Source organism: Microcaecilia unicolor, chromosome 7 (genome assembly GCF_901765095.1).
Source record: "Microcaecilia unicolor chromosome 7, aMicUni1.1, whole genome shotgun sequence".
NCBI lineage: Eukaryota > Metazoa > Chordata > Amphibia > Gymnophiona > Siphonopidae > Microcaecilia > Microcaecilia unicolor.
Window position 1 is genome coordinate 268,337,674 of NC_044037.1, and position 20,204 is coordinate 268,357,877.

At 45.3% G+C, this 20,204-nt stretch overlaps 1 protein-coding gene across 1 annotated transcript in view; it reads right to left on the reverse strand.

Annotated features, from left to right (window-relative positions):
• Positions 1 to 20,204, reverse strand: part of RAB3GAP1 (RAB3 GTPase activating protein catalytic subunit 1) — a 134,166-nt gene that overhangs the window by 20,912 nt on the left and 93,050 nt on the right. Inside the window, exons 19-20 of the mRNA XM_030209160.1 lie at positions 12,201 to 12,428; positions 1,771 to 1,867 (exon numbers count right to left, since the gene is read on the reverse strand). Of these exons, the coding sequence (XP_030065020.1) occupies positions 1,771 to 1,867; positions 12,201 to 12,428 (325 nt within the window). The remainder of the gene's footprint in view (positions 1 to 1,770; positions 1,868 to 12,200; positions 12,429 to 20,204) is intronic.

Sequence of the window (20,204 nt, forward strand, 5' to 3'; positions counted from 1 at the left end):
CAGAAAACTCCAAAGGCTGAACTAAAAAGGAACTGTTAGCTCCCCTACCAGACTTCTGCAACAGAGCAGCAGAATGAACTCGGGTGGGGGGGGGAGGGAGGTCAGAAAACCCCTGCCCCAAAGAAGCTCCCAGTGGCTGATGTGCAACCCGAAAATCAAAAGGCACATCGCAGGACCATCAGTTTCCTTCTGGAAAACTTAGCCCTCTAGAAACCATCTGCCCGAGATGGGCAGAAAAACTCCCCCAATCACGAAAAGGGCTACTGAGGCCAAGCTCTCTTATGAAAGGTTCAAATTAAGGGTCCCATAGCAGAGGAGATCCTGCTCAGAAGATATAGAAACAGCTTAAAGTAATTCTGTTCTTTCCTTGGATCCCCTTGCATAGTGGGGGCAGTTTGAGAAGAACTTGTGCCACTGCCCCAGCAGCATGCTCAACAGTGATTTTGGTAAAGGAAACCAAAGGCTGGAGAAAATAAAAGGGAATCCCCTGGACCAGCAGTCTCTAATGGAAGACAAGGTCCTTTAGGAGAAGCCGCCCCTCCCCCCCCTGCCCACATCAAGGCCGCAGGGCGGGAAAGGATCAGAGCTGATATCAGGAGAAAAGAGAGGGTCACGCCAGCAAAAAGGCACGCGTTCCTGCCATTTTAGCACGGGAAAAGGCTGCTCAGGGAAGGGGAAGGAGAACTTCAGCACTTCCCTCCCCAGCGTTCAAACATGCCACCACACAGAATCCTGCTGCGCTTCTGCTACCGCAGCGTTGTCTGTATTAAAGCACAGTACCCCCGTGCCGAAAGAGAAAGGCAGGGACTCACCGAACAGCAGGTGTCTCCGGAGGAGAAGTAGAGTCCCACAGACACAGCAGCCTGCTGCCTAACCGGCACACAGACTGAAAGCACAGCACTAAGACAGGGAAACCCTGTACTGCCCAGTCCTGTCAGGTTTCTTCTGGTTTGTTTTTTTAACACCAAATGAAGGCAAAGGAGCTCTTTTTTTTTTTTTTTTTTAACTGGTGAGAAAGGCTAGAGCTCTAAAGACCGGGAGGCAAGGGGGGAAAGGGTGAAGCAGGGACCCAGAAGACTAAGTATGCCCCCAAAGTTGGCACCACCAGCCAGACACCCCTAAATTCAACTGGCCCAAAGGACCCAGGATTATCCCCAACAGACAAATCCAGGAGCTGCTGAAGCGCCGTCCACCACCTGCTGGAGATAGAGATGTACTGAGGTGAAAGAGGAGCTGGCCGTCTGGTATCACTGCCTTCAGCGTTGTAATATCTATCTCCACCTGCTGGTAGATGGACACAACCCACCAGTTCTTGGATTCATCTGCTGCATACGCTAAGGAATAAATGTTGGTGGCAGGGGGATAGGCCTGGAGAGCCTCTAGACAACCAGGGCTACTGGTTTGGGTGTCGGTGGTTTGCAACTAAACACCAGGGCTATTTTTTGTGAGGGATCAGGGGGTTAGAGGGTAAATGTTCTGTCCACTTTATTATTTTGGTTGTCATTCCCTTTCTAGATTGTAAGCTCTGTCGAGCAGGGACTGTCTTTTCATATTCAAGTGTACAGCACTGCATACATCTAGTAGCGCTATAGAAATGATAAGTAACATAGTAAATGACAGCAGATAAAGATCTGTACGGTCCATCCAGTCTGCCCAACAAGATAAACTCATTTTATATGGTATATGATACTTTATATGCATACCCAAGTTTGATTTGTCCTTGCTTTTAGTAGTCGTAGTTCTATTTAGCTGTTTTGAAATGTCACTTACCTTCTTCTTTCACCTTGAGAACAGCAGCATGAATGACACAAGGCAAAAGATGCCTTGTAAGATCAGCTGGTTTCTGAACAGCAAGATAATGAAGGACCTTAAATGACAAAAAAGAAAGATATATCCCTTAACTCTAACTATCATAAAAATACAGTGAACTGAGTTTTGAAGTATAGGGGAAAGGGATGGATATTTGGTTGGGGCACAAGACGAAGTACTGACTCCAGTCAGCATTTCAGTGTTTTTTTTTTTTAAATTTTATAGAGGTCTTTATTAAACTGCAAGATATATTTACAAGATAAAGACATGCAAGAAAGAAACATAACAGTGTAAGCCCACTGTTATAAAGTTATACAAAAAGCATCAAAGAAATCCAATCTTATGAAAACAAATAAGTAAAAATAAAAAGGGGGAAGGAAGGAAAGAGGGCAGGGACAGAACTGCAAGTACCTATCAAGATCTCCAATAAGAAGCCTTGAGAAAGGTCCCCCTCACTCAGAAAAATTCAAATTATGTACAGAGCCTCAAATTTTCTGCCATCTCCCAACAGTGTTATGCCTCATGGCAGTCTTCTCCATTCTGTAAACATGATACAGTTTATACTGCCTTTTGAACAATGAGGTTAGTTCTGGATCCTTCCAAGCTGTTGCCAACGTCAACTTGGCCACATTTAGTAAATGTCTGACCAAAATGATATGAGTCTTACAAAATCCTGGTATATATATCCCTGTTAAACAGAAAAATTCCAAAGTCCCAGGATATATTCAGTCCTGTAATCCAAAGAATCTGAAATTGTATGCTCTTCCAAAAGACGAGATACAGTCTATTTCTTGCAAATCTTAACTCTAAACGCACATCTTCTAGAGAAGATGTGCGTTTATAAGATTTGCAAGAAACAGACTGCATATCAACTAGGAAGGATTGCACTAGAGGAGTCACACAGCATAATACAGTGAAACTACCTTGGATTTTGATGATTGTTTACATTTTGAGTGATTGAAGTTCTACTATTTTTAAAGGTGCTCTTCCAAAAGGCCATAGCTTTTAGACAAATCCATCAAATGTGCCCCTGGATGCCCTTAGATTCACATCCCTGCCAGCATGCTGATGATGCCTGAGGGTACCAATGGCTGATTTGATCTGGAGTTAAATACCAGCGATATATATATATATATATTTATTTGGATTTTGCTCACACCTTTTTCAGTAGTTGTGCAAGGAGAGTTACATTCAAGTACACTAGGTATAGGATCTTAATTAACATTATTTTCTTTGACATTTGAAGCAACTGTAATGGTAGCTAATGACTCTTCCATAGAGTTTCAATCCTCAGGTGTAAACATTGTATCCAGTTCTCGCTCCCACTTTTGCCTATGACAATGTTTCCCAAACCTGGTCCTGGAGGCACCCAGCCAGTCAAGTTTTCAGGATATCCACAATGAATATTCATGAGAGAGATTTGTATTCACTGCCTCCACTGCATGCAAATCTCTCTCATGAACATTCATTGTGGACATCCTGAAAACCTGACTGGCTGGGGTGCCTCAAGGACCAGGTTTGGGAACCACTGGCCTATGCCCTAAGTAAGGAGGTTTCAGATCCCTAAGATAACCATAAAGCCTACCTACCAAATATTTAGTAAATCTAAAGTCCTCGCACACATCTTCCAAGAAGGTATAGTCTCCTGTCAAACACTCCGATTTCTTAGTTGACAAAAAAGTGTACTAGCTGCAAGTAAGCGTAGTGATGGGATTGTGACAAGTCATAATCCCGTGCCAATATTTGAAAAGGTACCAAAGTGTCCTCATTGTATAATTGACCCATCTAACCAACCCATGCCAGCTCCATATTCTGTACAGGTGGCAGCATCCTGGGGGGGGGGGGGGGGGGGGGGGGGACAGGGGATTATAACAAATAGGCTTGTAACAGGACAGGTGAAAATCAGGCATATTCTAAAAGTATGGGAAACTCCCTTCCTTAATCTCTTGATAGTGCTCAGGGAGCCACATTAAGAAATCCAAGTGCACTAGTCCCACCTGATACTGCTCAATGTAGATCCACAATTTGTAAGCGTGGTTTTGGAACCACTCTACCGATTCTCTATGTGTTGCTCTATAGTAATTCCACAAATCAGTAACCCCCAGCCACCCTTTCTCAGCATCTCTAAACAATATTTTCCTGGAAAGTCTAGGATTTCTGTCACACCAAATAAATTTCAGGAGGCTATCTTGGAGACAGCATATAGCAATGCCTTGGTATCACCACTGGAAGAACCCAAAAAAGATAAAGAAGTCTAGGTAACAAATTCATTTTAATGTTGAAATCCTATCAAACCAGGTAAGAGAAAGACACTTCCAGCGCTCCAAATCCACTTGGATGTTCATAAATAGCTTGGGGTAGTTAGCCTCATAGAGTTGATTATAATTGGACCGCAGCCAGACACCCACAATTTTCAAACCTGTAGTGACCCAATGGAAGGGGAACGAAGCCTTCAGTGTTTGCAAAGTAGGGCCATCTAGGGTAAGATTATGTGTTTATGTCTTTCCTATATTAACCTTGAAACCTGATACTAGGGAATAGACTTTCACCTCTGCAAGCAAATTAGGCAGAGTAATAAGAGAGGAAGTCAAGGACAACACCACGCTGTCAGCAAAGTGGCTAATCTCATATTCAATATTCCCTACCACCACTCCTTTATCCACATGTTTGCCCACTCCCTTCACTCTTTATTTCAACTTATCTTAATAAGATGCGCTGCTGGTGTCCTTCCTCTTTTTGCAAATGTCCCAGATTAAATCCACCAAATAAACTTCACCCTTGTGAAAAACTAAAGTCCTCCGCTGGTGGATCGGGTAACTAATCCGTAAAGATGATCCATAAATAAGGTGCGCTCACTATAGATCTAAAAGTCAGTCCACAGTTGGAAGAGCCCACACAAAAATTTTATTTGTCCTTCCTGAGCGCTCTGATGTGTTCACAAACTCATCTTCCAGGAGCTGCTATTTCATTGCACTCTTCCTCTACTTCACAGATTTATTTTTGAAACATCCCAATCCAACACTTGCAATAGGTCCAAATCAATACTAAACTGCTGCTGTTCACTAAAATCCTGTTGAACACTGTTTCGGATACTCCAGTGCCTCAGCCTCAACATGGGCCATGTTTCGCATAACACATTGTCATGAGATCAAACTGCAAGAATCATATAGATATTATCTGTAAAATCTTTAAGCTCATTAAACCACTAAATTTTTCTTTTTTTAAATTAAATTCCTACTTTAATAAACTCATAGCGACTGTCCTTTCCAGATGAGAATCCGAACTTCTCAGGTCATGCGCCTCTCAACAGAGAAGACACCTGCACTGTAGTCAAACGCTGTTCCAAAAGAGCGAGGTTTAGAAGTATTAAGTTAACAATAAACTCCAATCCACTTCTTTATTAAATCCATTCAGGATTACAGTATCACATAAATACATTAGTCTCTGTTCCTTGAAAAACTTTTTTTTGAAAATCACCTCCTCTTTTAGCCTCTGTGTCAAAACCACAAATCGAAGAGCTTCCATCTGATGTCCCATCTGCATTCAGTGTTCAACCAATGGCGGGTCCATGTGTTGCAGCCTGATGTTGCTTAAATGCTGAGTTATGTGGTATTTGATTTTTCTAATCGTTTCTCCTATGAGAGGAGTTCCATCCCCCCTTTATCATTTTGGTCACTCTTATTTGAACTTTTTCTAATTCTGCTATATCTTTTTAAAAATATGGCAACCAAAATTGAACACAATACTCAAGGTGAGGTTGCACCATAGAGCGATACAGAGGCATTATAGTATTTTCAGTCTTATTTACCGGCCCTTTCCTAACAATTCCTAGCATCCTGTTTGCTTTTTTGGCCACTGCTGCAAACTGGGCAGATGTTTTCAGCGTATTATCTATACCACCTAGATCTTTTTATTGGGTGCAAACCCCCAAGGTGGACCCTAGCATCATCAGCTAACTATGATTTAGATCAGTGATGTGGCAACCTTTTGAGCTTGGTATGTCAAAATTCGCCAAAAAACCGAGCATAACTCGGGTGGTGTGTCACTTCGAGAAAAAAAACATAATTTCACGATATTTATAGTTTAAATAACAAAAATGTATAATTGTAATATATAACTGTATTTAATAAACCAAAACCTAATTATTTAACTTACCTGCTTAGTGACTTCTTTGTTCATCTGTCAGTTGGTTTCTTTTGTTGGTCTTGATATTATTTAACTTGTGTGGGGTGCCGTGAACTAAGATAAGTGAGGGGGAGGGGGAATTCTTTAACTAATCTGCCTATTAGTGACTTTTTTGTTGCTGAATTTCATTGGCTAAATCTTCAATTGAAGGTTGGTATTTTGTACACTTCAAGCCCAAGCAAGCGCTACTAACTTCATCTTTCAATCTGTTTCTTTTGTTGGTTTTGATATTATTTAACGCTGAGAATAAGGTTTCACAAAAGTACGTAGAGGGAAAAATTGTGAGTAAAGCCATTGCTATATTTTTCAGGGTGCTAAAAGTGTCTGGTAATCGGATCCAGGCACTCCAAATTTCCTGGTAACTCAGATATCCTCTTAATAATTGCATCTTTATTCTGCATATCGTGAAATAGAACTGGTGCACATCTTAGGAGAGTTTCTTTAATAAATCCTCCCTCACTGAGTGCTTTTCCATGCTGAGCTATGGAGTGAGCAATGCTCAAACTTGCAGATGTTAAATTTGTAGAACCTTTTACAAATGTAAGGATGGAATTAGATTGGCTCTTATAAAAGTGTAGCTGCCTGGAAATGTATTCCTTCCTTTCATCCTCACTTTTTTTCAAGAGCTGGGAATGATTAGTTTCAAAATGTCTATTTATATTCCACGTTCTGCTTACTACCGTTTCAGTACATAGAACGCAAAATGATCTGCCATTTCTTTCTATAATGCCATACATCTCGGTCCATGTCTCTTGACAGGGTCGGCTACTGCTACTACCACTTCCTTTACTTAACCTTGTTTTTTTATTTTTTGGGTTCTCCATCAGGGGGGCAGTGACAGAAGATAGAATTATAGATAGCCTGTTAGCCCTGCAGGCAATTAGGGGTTAACTAGCCTAACTGACCACCTTATGTAAATTAAGATGGCTGCCGCTATTTCTAATGGCGGGAAACGGCACCCATAGCACATGCCCTCGCCTCTCCCAGCCTCCCCCTCACCTATCTCAGTAATGGTCAATTAGAAATCCACGACACCCCAGAACAGTAGATTGGATGATGGTTGCTGTGGTTATGTGGTTGCTGGTAATGGCGATCACAGGGCCCTCAGAGATGCGTCCCCCACGGCATTCCGCTGCTCTCTGCTCCGCCGGCCGGAAGTGAGGTCAAACAGCCGTGCAGGAGCCGGGGTAGAGGGAGCAGCAGGGAGGGAACGAGCGGAGGACTCGGAGGGAGCCAATAGGAGCGCACACAGGTAAACATGCACGGGGGGGGGGGTGATTTTGCCGGGGGGGGGAGGTCGCGCTGCACCTTGGGGGGGGGGGGCGCATCGGCGATCCGCCCGGGTGTCAGCAAGGAACACCGCTGCTTCTCTGTATGCGGCCACATGCGGCCGCGTGTCATCGAAAATGGCTGCGCGTGTCAGTACTGACACGCGTGTCATAGGTTCGCCATCAGGGATTTAGATTATTCTTTCCAATGTGCATCACTTTGCATTTGTCCACATTAAATTTCACCTACCATTTGGATGCCCGGTCTTCAAATTTCCTAAGGTCTTCCTGCAATTTTTCACAGTCCGCATGTTTTAACAACCTTGAATAGTTTTGTGTCATCTGTAAAATTTAATCACCTAACTTTTTGTTCCAATTTCCATATAATTTATAAACATGTTAAATCCAATTGACTAATCCGGTCTGTACAGCTGAGATGATGATTCTTCTGTTTTATTTCACAGCCCTCAGTACATCAGCATGTAAGTTCTAGTATGCAAGCCAAAAAAGCTTCCCTGCTCCCTTTAATACAGTATGTTCCTCTTGACCTCTCAATCTCCTTCCAACCACTGCCTGCCACAGCTTTCCTGCAAGCATGCCCAAAATTTGCTACATTGCCGGCCTCCACCACCTATACTGGTAGGCCAGTCCAGGCGTTTTGCCTTCTTCTTTACAAGACCAGTATATAATTCAATACATGTCTCATTACCGTATTATGTAATAATACACATAGCCACCAAAATTGGAGAGGCTGTTGTCCAGAACACATTGACTCATTTATATTCAGGTTTTAAGCATAACCCGTTTGTGATGAATCTGAAGAAAAAGAAAAAGGTATTGCCTTCGAAAGCTAATAAAAAAAGCTAGCTTATTTTCTTTTTTTTATTTCTATTTATTACCATATCAATAAAAAATGGTTTTATTGGAAATGTTTTATTGATGACATTTGCTATAAAGTGGCAATGAGGATGAGCTACTGTCTTTCAATATCTGGTTAGATACTTGAGATGAAAATTTAAAATTTTCCATGTAATACGATGCTTCTAAAATAGCCTTTTTAGATGTTGAAATGAGGATTTTTAATTCAAGATTTTTACCACTGTTTTTGGAAAATCAATTGATAAGAATACATTACTACAACTACAATCAGATAGTTTTCATCCACTATCTATGATTAAAAATCTTACTTATTCACATTTAAGTATAGGAGATACGTTCCACCCAGAATTTTTTGCACAGTTTTATTTTTAATTTAGAACACAGATTTAAGAATGGATTTTAAATTTGTTTGTATTATTTATGATTATTATGTATGTTTTGCTTTGTTGTAACCTGCCTAGTAATATCCTGCACTATTTTTAAATACATAAATGTTCCTTCCAGGGAGCCCTTTATAACAGCACAGAATTATTACTCCTTACAAATATGAGACCTGTGGAAGATACACTTCAACCTTTGGGTAGTGACTACCAAATAAGGGAAAAATTCTTTTATTTGGGATGTACTGTGTGGGATCAGGTGCTGCCATTTTTAATGGCAGTGGAGGTAAAAATTGAGTGGACTCTTTTTTAAGTTACATCAGGGGGAAGGGGGTCTGGAGGACTCAGGATGCTATTAGACAGCAGGGCGATTTTTTGGGAGGATCAGAGGGAAGGCGGTCCTCATGCACTTACAGGAAAAGGCTGCATTTGATATGGTGAACCACACTTATCTACTAGAGATGTTATCTGAAGTAGGAATCAGACAGTTCTTAGGTGGTTAACAGGGTTCCCGAACTACACATCAGTCCAATGAAAATGGCATCATTCATTACCTTGTCCCTGGACTATAAGGCGTGGGATCCTACAAGGATTGCCTTTGTCTGCAATTCTCTAATGTCTACTTAAGAGACATAGAAGTGCTGGAGCGATTCAAGATCAAATATTTCTCCTATAAGGATGACTTCAATTTTCTCTTCCCATGGACTGATCTACATTCTGTCTATGCGCTGATGAATGAGGTTTTCAACTCACTATTTAGATGGTTCTGTGAACGAAGTCAGAAGTTAAACCTAGATAAGACCAATATATTATGGTTAGGAAAGGAGATCCAGAGCCCAAAAACCCTACTACCTAATTTGGAAGGATCCATGATCGCCATAAAAACAGAAATAAAGCTGCTGGGGCTCTGGATAGATTCGCAACTAACCCATGTCTGCGCAAATAATGTTCTTTGGAAATGCTTCTACAAACTAAAGCTACTTCACGATATCAAACATCTACTGGATACAAAACAGTTCCATATTATCGTCCAAGCATTAGTTATAACAGTTCTAGACTACTGTAACATAATGTATCTAGGCTTCCCAGATAAAATAATGAGGAAGTTACAGACTGTCCAAAATACAGCAGCCAAACTAATTAGAAGGAAGAAAATGGAAAGAACACGCCATTCTATTCCTGTACAAATTGCACTGGTTGAGTTTAAATTACTCACCATAATCTTTAAATGACTTTAAGGGATTGCCCCAAACTATTTACAAAAGTTTGTGTAAGTGTATCACCCAAAAGAACGCTCAGATCCTTAACTGATATCAGATTGATTCCCCCAAATAGACAAGTACGCCACCTTAAAAGAACATCCAGTACAACAATGATGGGCAAGGGAGCAAAACTGTAGAACTTATTACCAATAAAGATCAGAAATACCAAATTATCTGAGCTTCTGTAGAAAATTAAAAACATGGCTTTTTTTACAAATACTATTGGCCACAAACAAACTCAATCTAGAAGCCACATAAACGTCTGGTACGCACTCAGGGGAGGCGATCAAAGGATATATACAAACATGTCTAAGTAATGACATGGATATTACAATAACTTGCATTTACTTTTTGGCCACCATGTTCTAATAAGCACACTCTTTGCTCTAATTGTAACAATTTTTTCCTTTGTTTTACATAACGGTATTTACCTCTGTTTTAATGTAACGGTTTTCTGGTTATTCGAGTTTCAATGTAAAATGTCTTTCTAAATGGATTTATCTTCCGCCTAGAACTGAAAGATTAAGCGGATTCTAAATACCAAAGCCAATTAAATTAAATTTTAGGAATGAGCTGAAATTAATGCTACAACGTGCATAGTTTTTTTTTCTGACTGCACACACTTTTTCCACATTGCAGTAATTTGCATGCTCATTGATTACCACATCTCTGTGGTAAAATTTTGAAAGAAGCTCATGTTAGAAGGGTTGTGATCTGCAGCTCTAATATGTGGTTTTCTGCATCAACCCCAGAGAAAGATATACCCCCTCCTTTTACAAAGCTGTGCTAGCAGAAGCCAATGCTGACACAGCCCAAAGTGGCATTACCGTGTGGCTTTGTAAAAAAAAAAAAAAAAAAAAAGGGGGGGGGGGGTAATAGTTATTTTGAATCAGACATGTTTACTGGGTTTTGTAATTAGTCATCATCAACCAGAAAGAATGGATGGTTGGGGTGGGGAGGATGTTCTTAATCATATCTCCAGATCACTTACAATTCTGCATAACAGAAGCTAATTTTCACATAATTTAGAGCTCCATTTGTGGTAAAATTAATACTGAGGCATTTGTTTGTCCTCCATCCCATTAAGCCATGTGCTCTCTGACATCACATTACTTATCGAATGAATAACCACTTTGAATGCAGATCTGTCAAAGATGTTTGTCATTGGGGCCTTCAATATACATGTTAATTAAATTCCACTGCCACCAACAGTTAATAAACTGCTAAGTATTGACAAGTAGTTGGGGGTTTATTCAGCTTCATAATAGCTGTACTCATGTAAAGGGACACATTGTAGATTTGATTTTTCTTCCTTAGATCATATTGATCCAGATACTCTTACTATCTTGAAGATCAGCCCACTACCCTGGTCTAATCACTATTTAAACTTCTTCAGCAGTCAAAACCAAAAGGGGACAGAGTATATGCAGATTCCTGGTTAGTCGAATCTAAAGAAGCATATCAACAGGGGACACTGGAGAATGTAGATATATCTTTTAATTTTGATACAACGGGCTTCAAAAGGACAGTACCCATTTCAATTTCAATATAAGATTAAAAATTGACTCTATACGAATGATTCATAGAGACGAATAACCCTTTTGATGATGACATTTCAGTTTCAGGCAATTGTTTAGTGGATAATTTAACAATGGGTCTTACATATTCATTTGTGTGTCCACAGATGGTTGGTCAGTCCTAGAGACAAAAATGATTATGGAAAAGGAGATATTTATCCCTGAAGACCACGCCCTCATAAGAAACAGGTTTTTATTTTACATGCTTTCAGAAGGTGGTACGGGCGGTTAGCTTGACGGAGTTTAAAAAGGGGTTAGATAGATTCCTAAAGGACAAGTCCATAGACCGCTATTAAATGGACTTGGAAAAATTCCGCATTTTTAGGTATAACTTGTCTGGAATGTTTTTACGTTTGGGGAGCGTGCCAGGTGCCCTTGACCTGGATTGGCCACTGTCGGTGACAGGATGCTGGGCTAGATGGACCTTTGGTCTTTCCCAGTATGGCACTACTTATGTACTTATGTACTTATGTACAATGATTCTTCAGTATCAGCATCCTCTTCTTCCTGTGTGTGTTTTCAAAAAAAAGATCTGACTCCATAAGAGCAGCGAGGAAGGTGACTGTGGAAGACTGGACAACAGAGACAACAAGCTCCAACCATCTGTGGACATGCTCACGGATGTCCCAGCACCCTGGTTGACTAGTACTTGTTTAGAGTATTTTACGGTTTAATCTTGTATAAGTTAACTGTCTGATGCTTGTAATAAGCAGCATACACATGAATAAATTAAATAAAATGAAAAACAGTTTTGAGAACTGTTCTCTTTAAGTTGAAAATAAAATACTCAAGATGGTATAAATAAATTCTGCATGTAAAATTGCTCAGAAAGTATGTTACCTTTTCTGCTTCTCTAGTGTCATCAAACAGACGTTTCTGCTTGCGTGCTGGAACTGGCCTAGCGGTCTCCCAGGCCTCTACCCACATGTTGCTAGGAATCTTCATCCTGGCACTCAGCTCTCCCTTAATAACGACATTTCCTTTTTCATCAACAATTTCTTCTTCCACATAATCCCGAGGAGAATACCACCTCACAAAATCTTCCAGTGAACAACCAGGGTTAGCTGCCTAAAATGGACGAAAAGCAGTCTGTAAAATCCGCTTGAAGAGACTGCATCACATTAACCAACATACCATAGTATTAAACTGTCCCTATACAGAACATTTATTTTTTTGAAAAATAAAACCTAAAATCATTCAAACATCTAAAAACCACCCAATCTCAGATAAGTAACCATAAATGAAGACAGAATTGTTTTATTAAAAAACTAGTAAAAAAGCCCCGTTTCTGATGCAAATGAAACGGGGGCTAGCAAGGTTTTCTTCTGTGTGCATGTGGGAGTGTGTGTGTCCCTGCCCTCTGCCCTCTCTCCCCTCTGAGTCCTTCACTGTTACAGAGAGAGCGATTTGATTTCGTGCTTTGCTGTGTTTTCCTTCACTGTTTGTGTTACAGAGAGAGCAAGGGCGGGGCAGACACTCATGGGGAAACCGGATATCTCTCCCCCTTCACACTTCCGGCTGGAGGCTTCATTTAGAACGTTGGTGGTGCCTTTTATATATAGAGATGCTTATAGTGTAATTATTCAGGAAAGCCTGAAGCATCAAGAAACAAGGCGAAAAAAAAAAAAAAAGCTTAAGCATGGATTTTCTAGTGTTTCCCAAATTTGACCCTATTTAAAATATCTCATCTTTACTGGATTGCTACATTTTCAATAGGACAGGTGGAATGACAAACTAACACCCTTCAAGGCTTCCGCATCAATGAATCAACTCCAAGGATTGTATGAGTCGTGGATAGCAGATCCTATATGTATCAATGACAAATATGTTGAAGCCAAGTTATTGTATAAAGCAAAGATTCATGTGCACTTCTTGTTGAAAATACTGGCAAGCTCCTGGGCTGCACCAGACCTTATAGTGATGACATCATGAACTGTGTTCTCTGCTTCTATCTAGGACTGGCGCAACGCAGTAAGCATGGCAGGGGGACCAAACTTTGCAGGGCACCAGAGCTGCCACAAGTCGAGCACTGCCTTACCTGTTATACCGCTCGCACTAATCTCCCTTCATGTTGCTGCAGCTGCTGCCAGAAGTGGTACCACCACTCGAGCTCCGGGTCCGCTGGCAGCAGCAATCAAAACACTTCATGCCCTGTGCTCTCATCTCCTGAAGGCCCTCTCTGGACTCGCCCCTCCCACGGGCACAAACTTTATGTTGTGAGGGGGCAGGGCCAGGGAGGGCATTCAGAAGATGAGAGCACAGGGCGTGAAGTGTTTTGATTGCTGTCACTGCCAGCGGACCCGGAGCTCAAATGGAGGTTCAGGTTCTGACAGTGGCAGGTAGCAGCAGCAATTTCAGGTATAATGCAAAGGGAAACAGATCTGGGAGAGGAAGGGAAAAACTCTGGACCCACAGAGGGAAGGAAGGAGGGAGAAAAATAATGCTGAACCGGGGGGGGGGGGGGGGGGGGTACAGAAGAACCTGTGGTGGAGGATGCCAATGCAGGATTGGGGAACATGGAAAAAGAGAGGGGCAAGCTAGACATGAGGAGGGACATAGACACAGACAAAGAGTTGCTAGAGAGGCAGGGAACATAGGAACAGGGATACAGACGGGCAATGCTGACTCAACTTAAGACCCATTTGTTTGTTGCTACCTTTGGCCTTAGCCACACGTCATGGACTGCTGATTCCGTGGTTACCAACAGATTTGGGTTTTTTTTCTGTTACCCCTTAGATGTCTTCTTCTCTTTTTTTTTCCTGCTTTGTGCCTCAGTCCTATTGTATATTGAGTTCTTTTCTGCTTTTATTATTCCTTATAGATTTCTACTGTAAACCACTCTGATGGCTTGTCCCTAGTGTGGTACATTAAGCTGCTTAATAAATTTGAAACTTGGGAAGAGAGTGCCTATGGTAAAATTATGTATCATACCTGATAATTTTCTTTCCATTAATCATAGCTGATCAATCCATAGACTGGTGGGTTGTGTCCATCTACCAGCAGGTGGAGATAGAGAGCAAACTTTTGCCTCCCTATATGTGGTCATGTGCTGCCGGAAACTCCTCAGTATGTCGATATCAAAGCTCCATCCGCAGGACTCAGCACTTAGAGAATTACACCCACAAAGGGACACTCTGCCCAGCTCACCACCGCCGAAACGGGGGAGGGGAATAAACCCAGCTCATCCCCACACAAGTGGGGGAGGGGAATCCGTCCAGCTCATCCCCGCGGAGCGGGGGAGGGACACCACACCCGCCGATGCGGGGGGATCTGGCTTATCCTGCAACCGCAACCGCGGGAGGAGCTGACTGACCCTAGCACCGCCGAAGCGGGAGGGGTACAAAACTGCCCTACAACCGCACGAAGCGGGAGGGAGTGCCGGCAGAATTTATGTCTCAATCCAGCCCCGTAAAACGGAGGGGAGAGGAATGCAGCAGCTCACTGTAACACAAACTCGTCTCAACTCTTGAAGAATCCAAGTGAAAAAACTTGAACCCGAAGTCTTCCTGAAGTAACTGAAGACTAAACTTGAACCTGAAATGCAACCAGAATATAAACAGTACAGATATCTGGGAGGGGCTATGGATTGATCAGCTATGATTAATGGAAAGAAAATTATCAGGTATGATACATAATTTTACCTTCCATATCATCATGCTGATCAATCCATAGACTGGTGGGATGTACCGAAGCAGTACTCACCCAGGGCGGGACATTGAAATCCCTGACCTCAACACTGAAGCCCCAAACCGGGCCTCTGCCCGTGCCGCCACAGTCAAGCGGTAATGCTTGGAGAATGTATGGGTCGATGCCCAAGTTGCCGCCTTGCATATGTCCTCCAAGGAGACGGACCCGGCCTCTGCCATCGAGGCCGCCTGAGCTCTAGTGGAGTGAGCCTTCAGCAGGATAGGCGGCACCTTCCCCGCGGCCACATAAGCCGCTCAATGGCTTCCTTGACCCATCTTGCCACTGTAGGCTTAGCAGCCTGCAGCCCCTTACGAGGACCTGCAAACAGGACAAACAGATGATCCGATTTCCGGAACTCATTGGTCACTTCCAAGTATCTGATGATGACTCGTCTCACATCCAGATATTTAAGAACAGAGTATTCCTCTGGGTAGTCCTCCCTACGAAAGGAAGGGAGACAGAGCTGCTGATTCACATGGAAGCGAGAAACAATCTTGGGCAGGAAGGAAGGCACTGTGCGAATAGTCACCCCTGCCTCAGTGAACTGCAGAAAAGGCTCTCGACATGAGAGTGCCTGGAGCTCGGAAACTCTTCTGGCTGAAGTAATAGCCACCAAAAAGACTGCTTTCAACGTCAGGTCTTTCAGAGATGCCCTCGACAAGGGTTCAAAAGGCGGCTTCTGTAAAGCTCTTAGCACCAGGTACCACCGAGTGCAGAGGAGGGCGCAGGTGATTAACTCCCTTGAGAAAACGCACCACATCTGGCTGCGAAGCCAGGGAAGCACCCTTCAGGCGGCCCCTGAAGCAAGCCAGGGCCGCTACCTGGACTTTCAGGGAACTGAGCGACAGGCCTTTCTCCAGACCTTCTTGCAGGAATGCCAACACTGAAGAAATTGGAGCAGTGAATGGAGAAAATGAGCCTGCTTCACACCACGCTGCAAAGGTACGCCAAACCCTGGCGTAAGCAGTCGAAGTAGAGCGCTTCCTCGCTCTCAGCATAGTGGCGATGACCTTGTCTGAGAAGCCCTTCTTCCTCAGACGCTGCCGCTCAATAGCCAGGCCGTAAGACCAAAGGGGGAGGGATCCTCCATCACCACGGGACCCTGATGTAACAGACCCTGCTCCACTGGCAGCCCCATCAGGAATATCCGGCCCGGATGCTTTGCCAATCGGTCTAGCACCCTGCCCAACATGGGTCAGGGCGGGAACACATAGAGAAGCTCTTGTGTTGGCCACTGTTAGAGGAGAGCATCTACTCCCAGAGATCGAGGGTCCCGTCCTCTGCTGAAAAAGCGCGGCACTTGGCAATTGGCCGATGACGCCATCAGATCTAGGCTCGGCTGGCCCCAGCGCTTCGTGATATCCAAGAACGCCTGAGCCGATAACTGCCACTCTCCGGGATCCAAGGTATGGCGACTGAGAAAGTCCGCCTTGACATTCATGACTCCGGCAATGTGGGCCGCTGACAGCTGCTCCCGGCTCGCTACCGCCCACTGGCATAGATTCATGGCTTCCTTGGCTAGAGGGGCGCTCTTGGTACCTCCCTGGCGGTTGACATAGACCACAGCCGTGGCATTGTCCAACAGGACCCGTACTGGCTGCAACGGCAGTACCGGGATGAACTCCAAAAACGCCAACCGAATGGCTCTGAGTTCCAGGAGGTTGATAGACCACTTTGCCTCTGCAGGAGACCAGAGCCCCTGCGCTGTCCTTCCCAAGCAGAGGGCTCCCCAGCCCGACAAAGAGGCGTCCGTCGTGACGACAATTCACTCCGGGTTCACCAGAGGCATTCCTGCAGACAACTTGTCTGTCTGCGTCCACCAGCTCAGCGCCTTGCGCACTGCTGGGACCAAGGGAAGGCGCACAGCATAATCCTCCGACATCGGAGTCCAGCGCAGCAGCAGAGAGTGTTGTAGTGGTCTCATATGAGCCCTGGCCCAGGGCACTACTTCCATCGTGGCCGTCATAGAGCCCAACAGCTGCACATAGTCCCAAGCCCGAAGAGGAGAGGCTACTAGGAACTGGTTCACCTGAGCCTGAAGCTTGACAATCCGATTGTCTGGCAGGAACACTCTGCCCTCTTGGGTGTCGAATCGAACTCCCAGATACTCCAGGGACTGAGTTGGGCGCAGCTGGCTTTTCTCCCAGTTGATGATCCACCCCAGGGAGCTTAAAAGAGCAACCACCCGGTTCACAGCTTTGCCGCACTCTGCATAAGAGGGGGCTCGGATCAACCAGTCGTCCAAATAAGGATGGACTTGTACTCCTTCCTTCCACAGGAAGGCCGCGCTGACCACCATTACTTTGGATAAGGTCCGCGGAACAGTAGCCAACCCGAACGGGAGGGCTCTGCACTGGAAGAGTCGGCCCAGTACTGCAAAACGCAGAAAGCGTTGATGAGGAGGCCAGATGGGAATATGCAAGTACGCTTCCTTGATGTCCAAGGATGCCAGGAACTCTCCTGCCTTCACTGCCGCTATAACAGAGCGGAGGGTCTCCATGCGAAAGTGCCGAACTTTCAAGGCCCGATTGACCCCTTTGAGGTCGAGAATAGGGCGTACAGGACCTCCTTTCTTTGGTACCACAAAGTAAATGGAGTAACGTCCCTTGCCAAGCTGATTTTCTGGCACCGGAACGACCGCACCCAGGCGGATCAAATTGTCCAAGGTCTGCTGCACTGCCACAGCTTGACCAGAGACTTGCAGGGAGCGAGTACAAACCCGTCTCTTAAGGGTCGGCAGAACTCTAGCTTGTAGCCGTCTCTGATGACTTCCAGCACCCAAGCGTCTGAAGTTATTGTGGTCCACTCGCCCAGAAACGAGGGCAGCCGCCCTCCAATCTGCACTGGGGCGTGGACCAAGGCCCCGTCATTGGGTACAAGACCCTGGGGGAGGACCGGAGGGAGCACCTCCGGGACGGCGGTCTCTGCGAAAGGAATGCTGCTTGGGGGAGAAGTTCCTCTTGAAGGAAGAGGGGGCAGAAGAGCCCGACCTGCCCGGGCGGTACCGACGGGCTTCCTGAAACCGTCCTCTGGAGGTACCGGGGCGAGTACTAGCCCGAGCCCTGACCTCTGGTAACTTCTTGCCCTTAGACGTGCCGAGATCGGTCACGATTTTGTCCAGCTCAACCTCAAAGAGCAGCTTGCCTTTAAAAGGCAATCTAGCCAGGCGGGATTTAGAGGCATGGTCAGCAGACCAATGTTTCAGCCAAAGCCACCGCCGCGCAGAGATTGTCTCAGCCATGCTTTTAGCTGAGGCCCTCAAGACATCATATAGCAAGTCTGCCAAATAGGCCAAGCCCGATTCCAGGGCCGGCCAATCAGCCCTCAAGGAAGGATCCGAGGGGAAAGCCCGCTGCACCATAGTCAGGCACGCCCTGGCCACATAGGAGCCGCAAACTGAGGCCTGCAAAGTTAAAGCAGCCGCCTCAAAGGACGACCTTAAGGCCGCCTCCAATCTTTTGTCTTGGGCGTCCTTTAGGGCCGTGCCCCCTTCCACCGGCAACGCCGTTCTCTTAGTCACCGCAGTGATTAAAGAATCCACGGTAGGCCACAGAAAGGCCTCACGCTCACTTTCAGGCAAAGGATAGAGGCGGGACATAGCCCTAGCCACTTTAAGGCTCGCTTCCGGGACATCCCATTGAGCCGAAATTAAGGTGTGCATGGCATCATGCACGTGGAAGGTTCTAGGCGGGCGCTTCGTCCCCAGCATAATGGCAGAGCCAACAGGGGCTGAGGGAGAGACGTCCTCCGGAGAGGAAATCTTCAAAATGCCCATGGCCTGCACTAACAGGTTGGGCAAATCCTCTGAGCTAAAAAGCCGCGCTGCAGAGGGGTCATCCGCTCCATCCGAGCGGGGATCCGTCTCCTCCAAGGAATCCGCAAAGGACCGTTGGGAGAACTCAGATATGCTGCCCTCATCTACATCGGAGGAGACAAAGTCCTCCAAGGCCTGGGAATCAACCCGAGGGCGTTTACCTCCGGGGGCCTCAACCTCTTTACCAGACGAGGGAGCAGGGGCAGCGTTTTGCATAAGGAAGGCCTGATGCAGCAGCAAAACAAACTCGGGGGAGAAACCCCCCAGACTGTGCACTTCCGCAGCCTGGGCTACAGCCCTAGACGCACCCTCAACCGGCGCTCGCAACAGCGGGGGAAAAACATGCTGCGCATCCAAGATGGCGTCCGGCGCAACACTCCGCGAAGGAGCCGCGCGGGAAGAACAGCGCTTAACTTTAGCCGCTTTTGTGCCGTCGCCCAAATCAAGGGCATTCATGGCATTAACGTCTCCCACCTCAAGGGCGGCCCAAGAAGAAGCCGTCCGAGCAGCGTGGCCGGCCAAGATGGCGGAGGCGAGCAGTGGGGGATGGGCGTTTATGGCGGGAAAAACCGCCACACCGGAGGAAGGACCGGGACACTCATCGGTCACGAAACTGTCACCCAACAAGGGCGAATCAGACTTTAAGACCCCCGCATCCCCTCTAGAAGCGCACAAGCGATCCGGGGAGCGACTCCTTGCGCCCTCGCCCTCCGACGCCATAGGCCACGTGGAGATCAATCGGGGAACCCCCTGCCCACTATAAAAAGGTAAAAATTACCTGCTTTCCGCTCCGAGCTGTAACGACCAGGTGTCCCAGTGAGTAGCTGCAATAAACGTTTAAATAAACGTCGAAATAAACGCCTTTAAGGACGTTCAAAATTTTTTTTTTTTAAACGGAGCCAGCGGGAGGGGGGAGAAAAGGAGGGACCTGGCGCCACCAGGTTTGCACTTGCTCAAGAAGAGCCCTCAACCCCAGGCACTCAACAAAACCTAAAAATTAGGCTTGGAGGCCTAGCCAGAGCTGCTGCTGTGTGTGACCACCACCTGCTGAGATAGAGAACATACTGAGGAGTTTCCGGCAGCACATGACCACATATAGGGAGGCAAAAGTTTGCTCTCTATCTCCACCTGCTGGTAGATGGACACAACCCACCAGTCTATGGATTGATCAGCATGATGATATGGAATTATAAGTTGCAGGGGGGCACCAGAAACCCTTGCATCAGCCCTGCTTCAATCTACTGGTTGGGGAGACATAACCTACTCATCTGAACTGGTCTAGCAGAATAAGGAAACTCTGATTTTTACCCAGAAAAATTAGACAAATTTTCCAGATCTTCTCT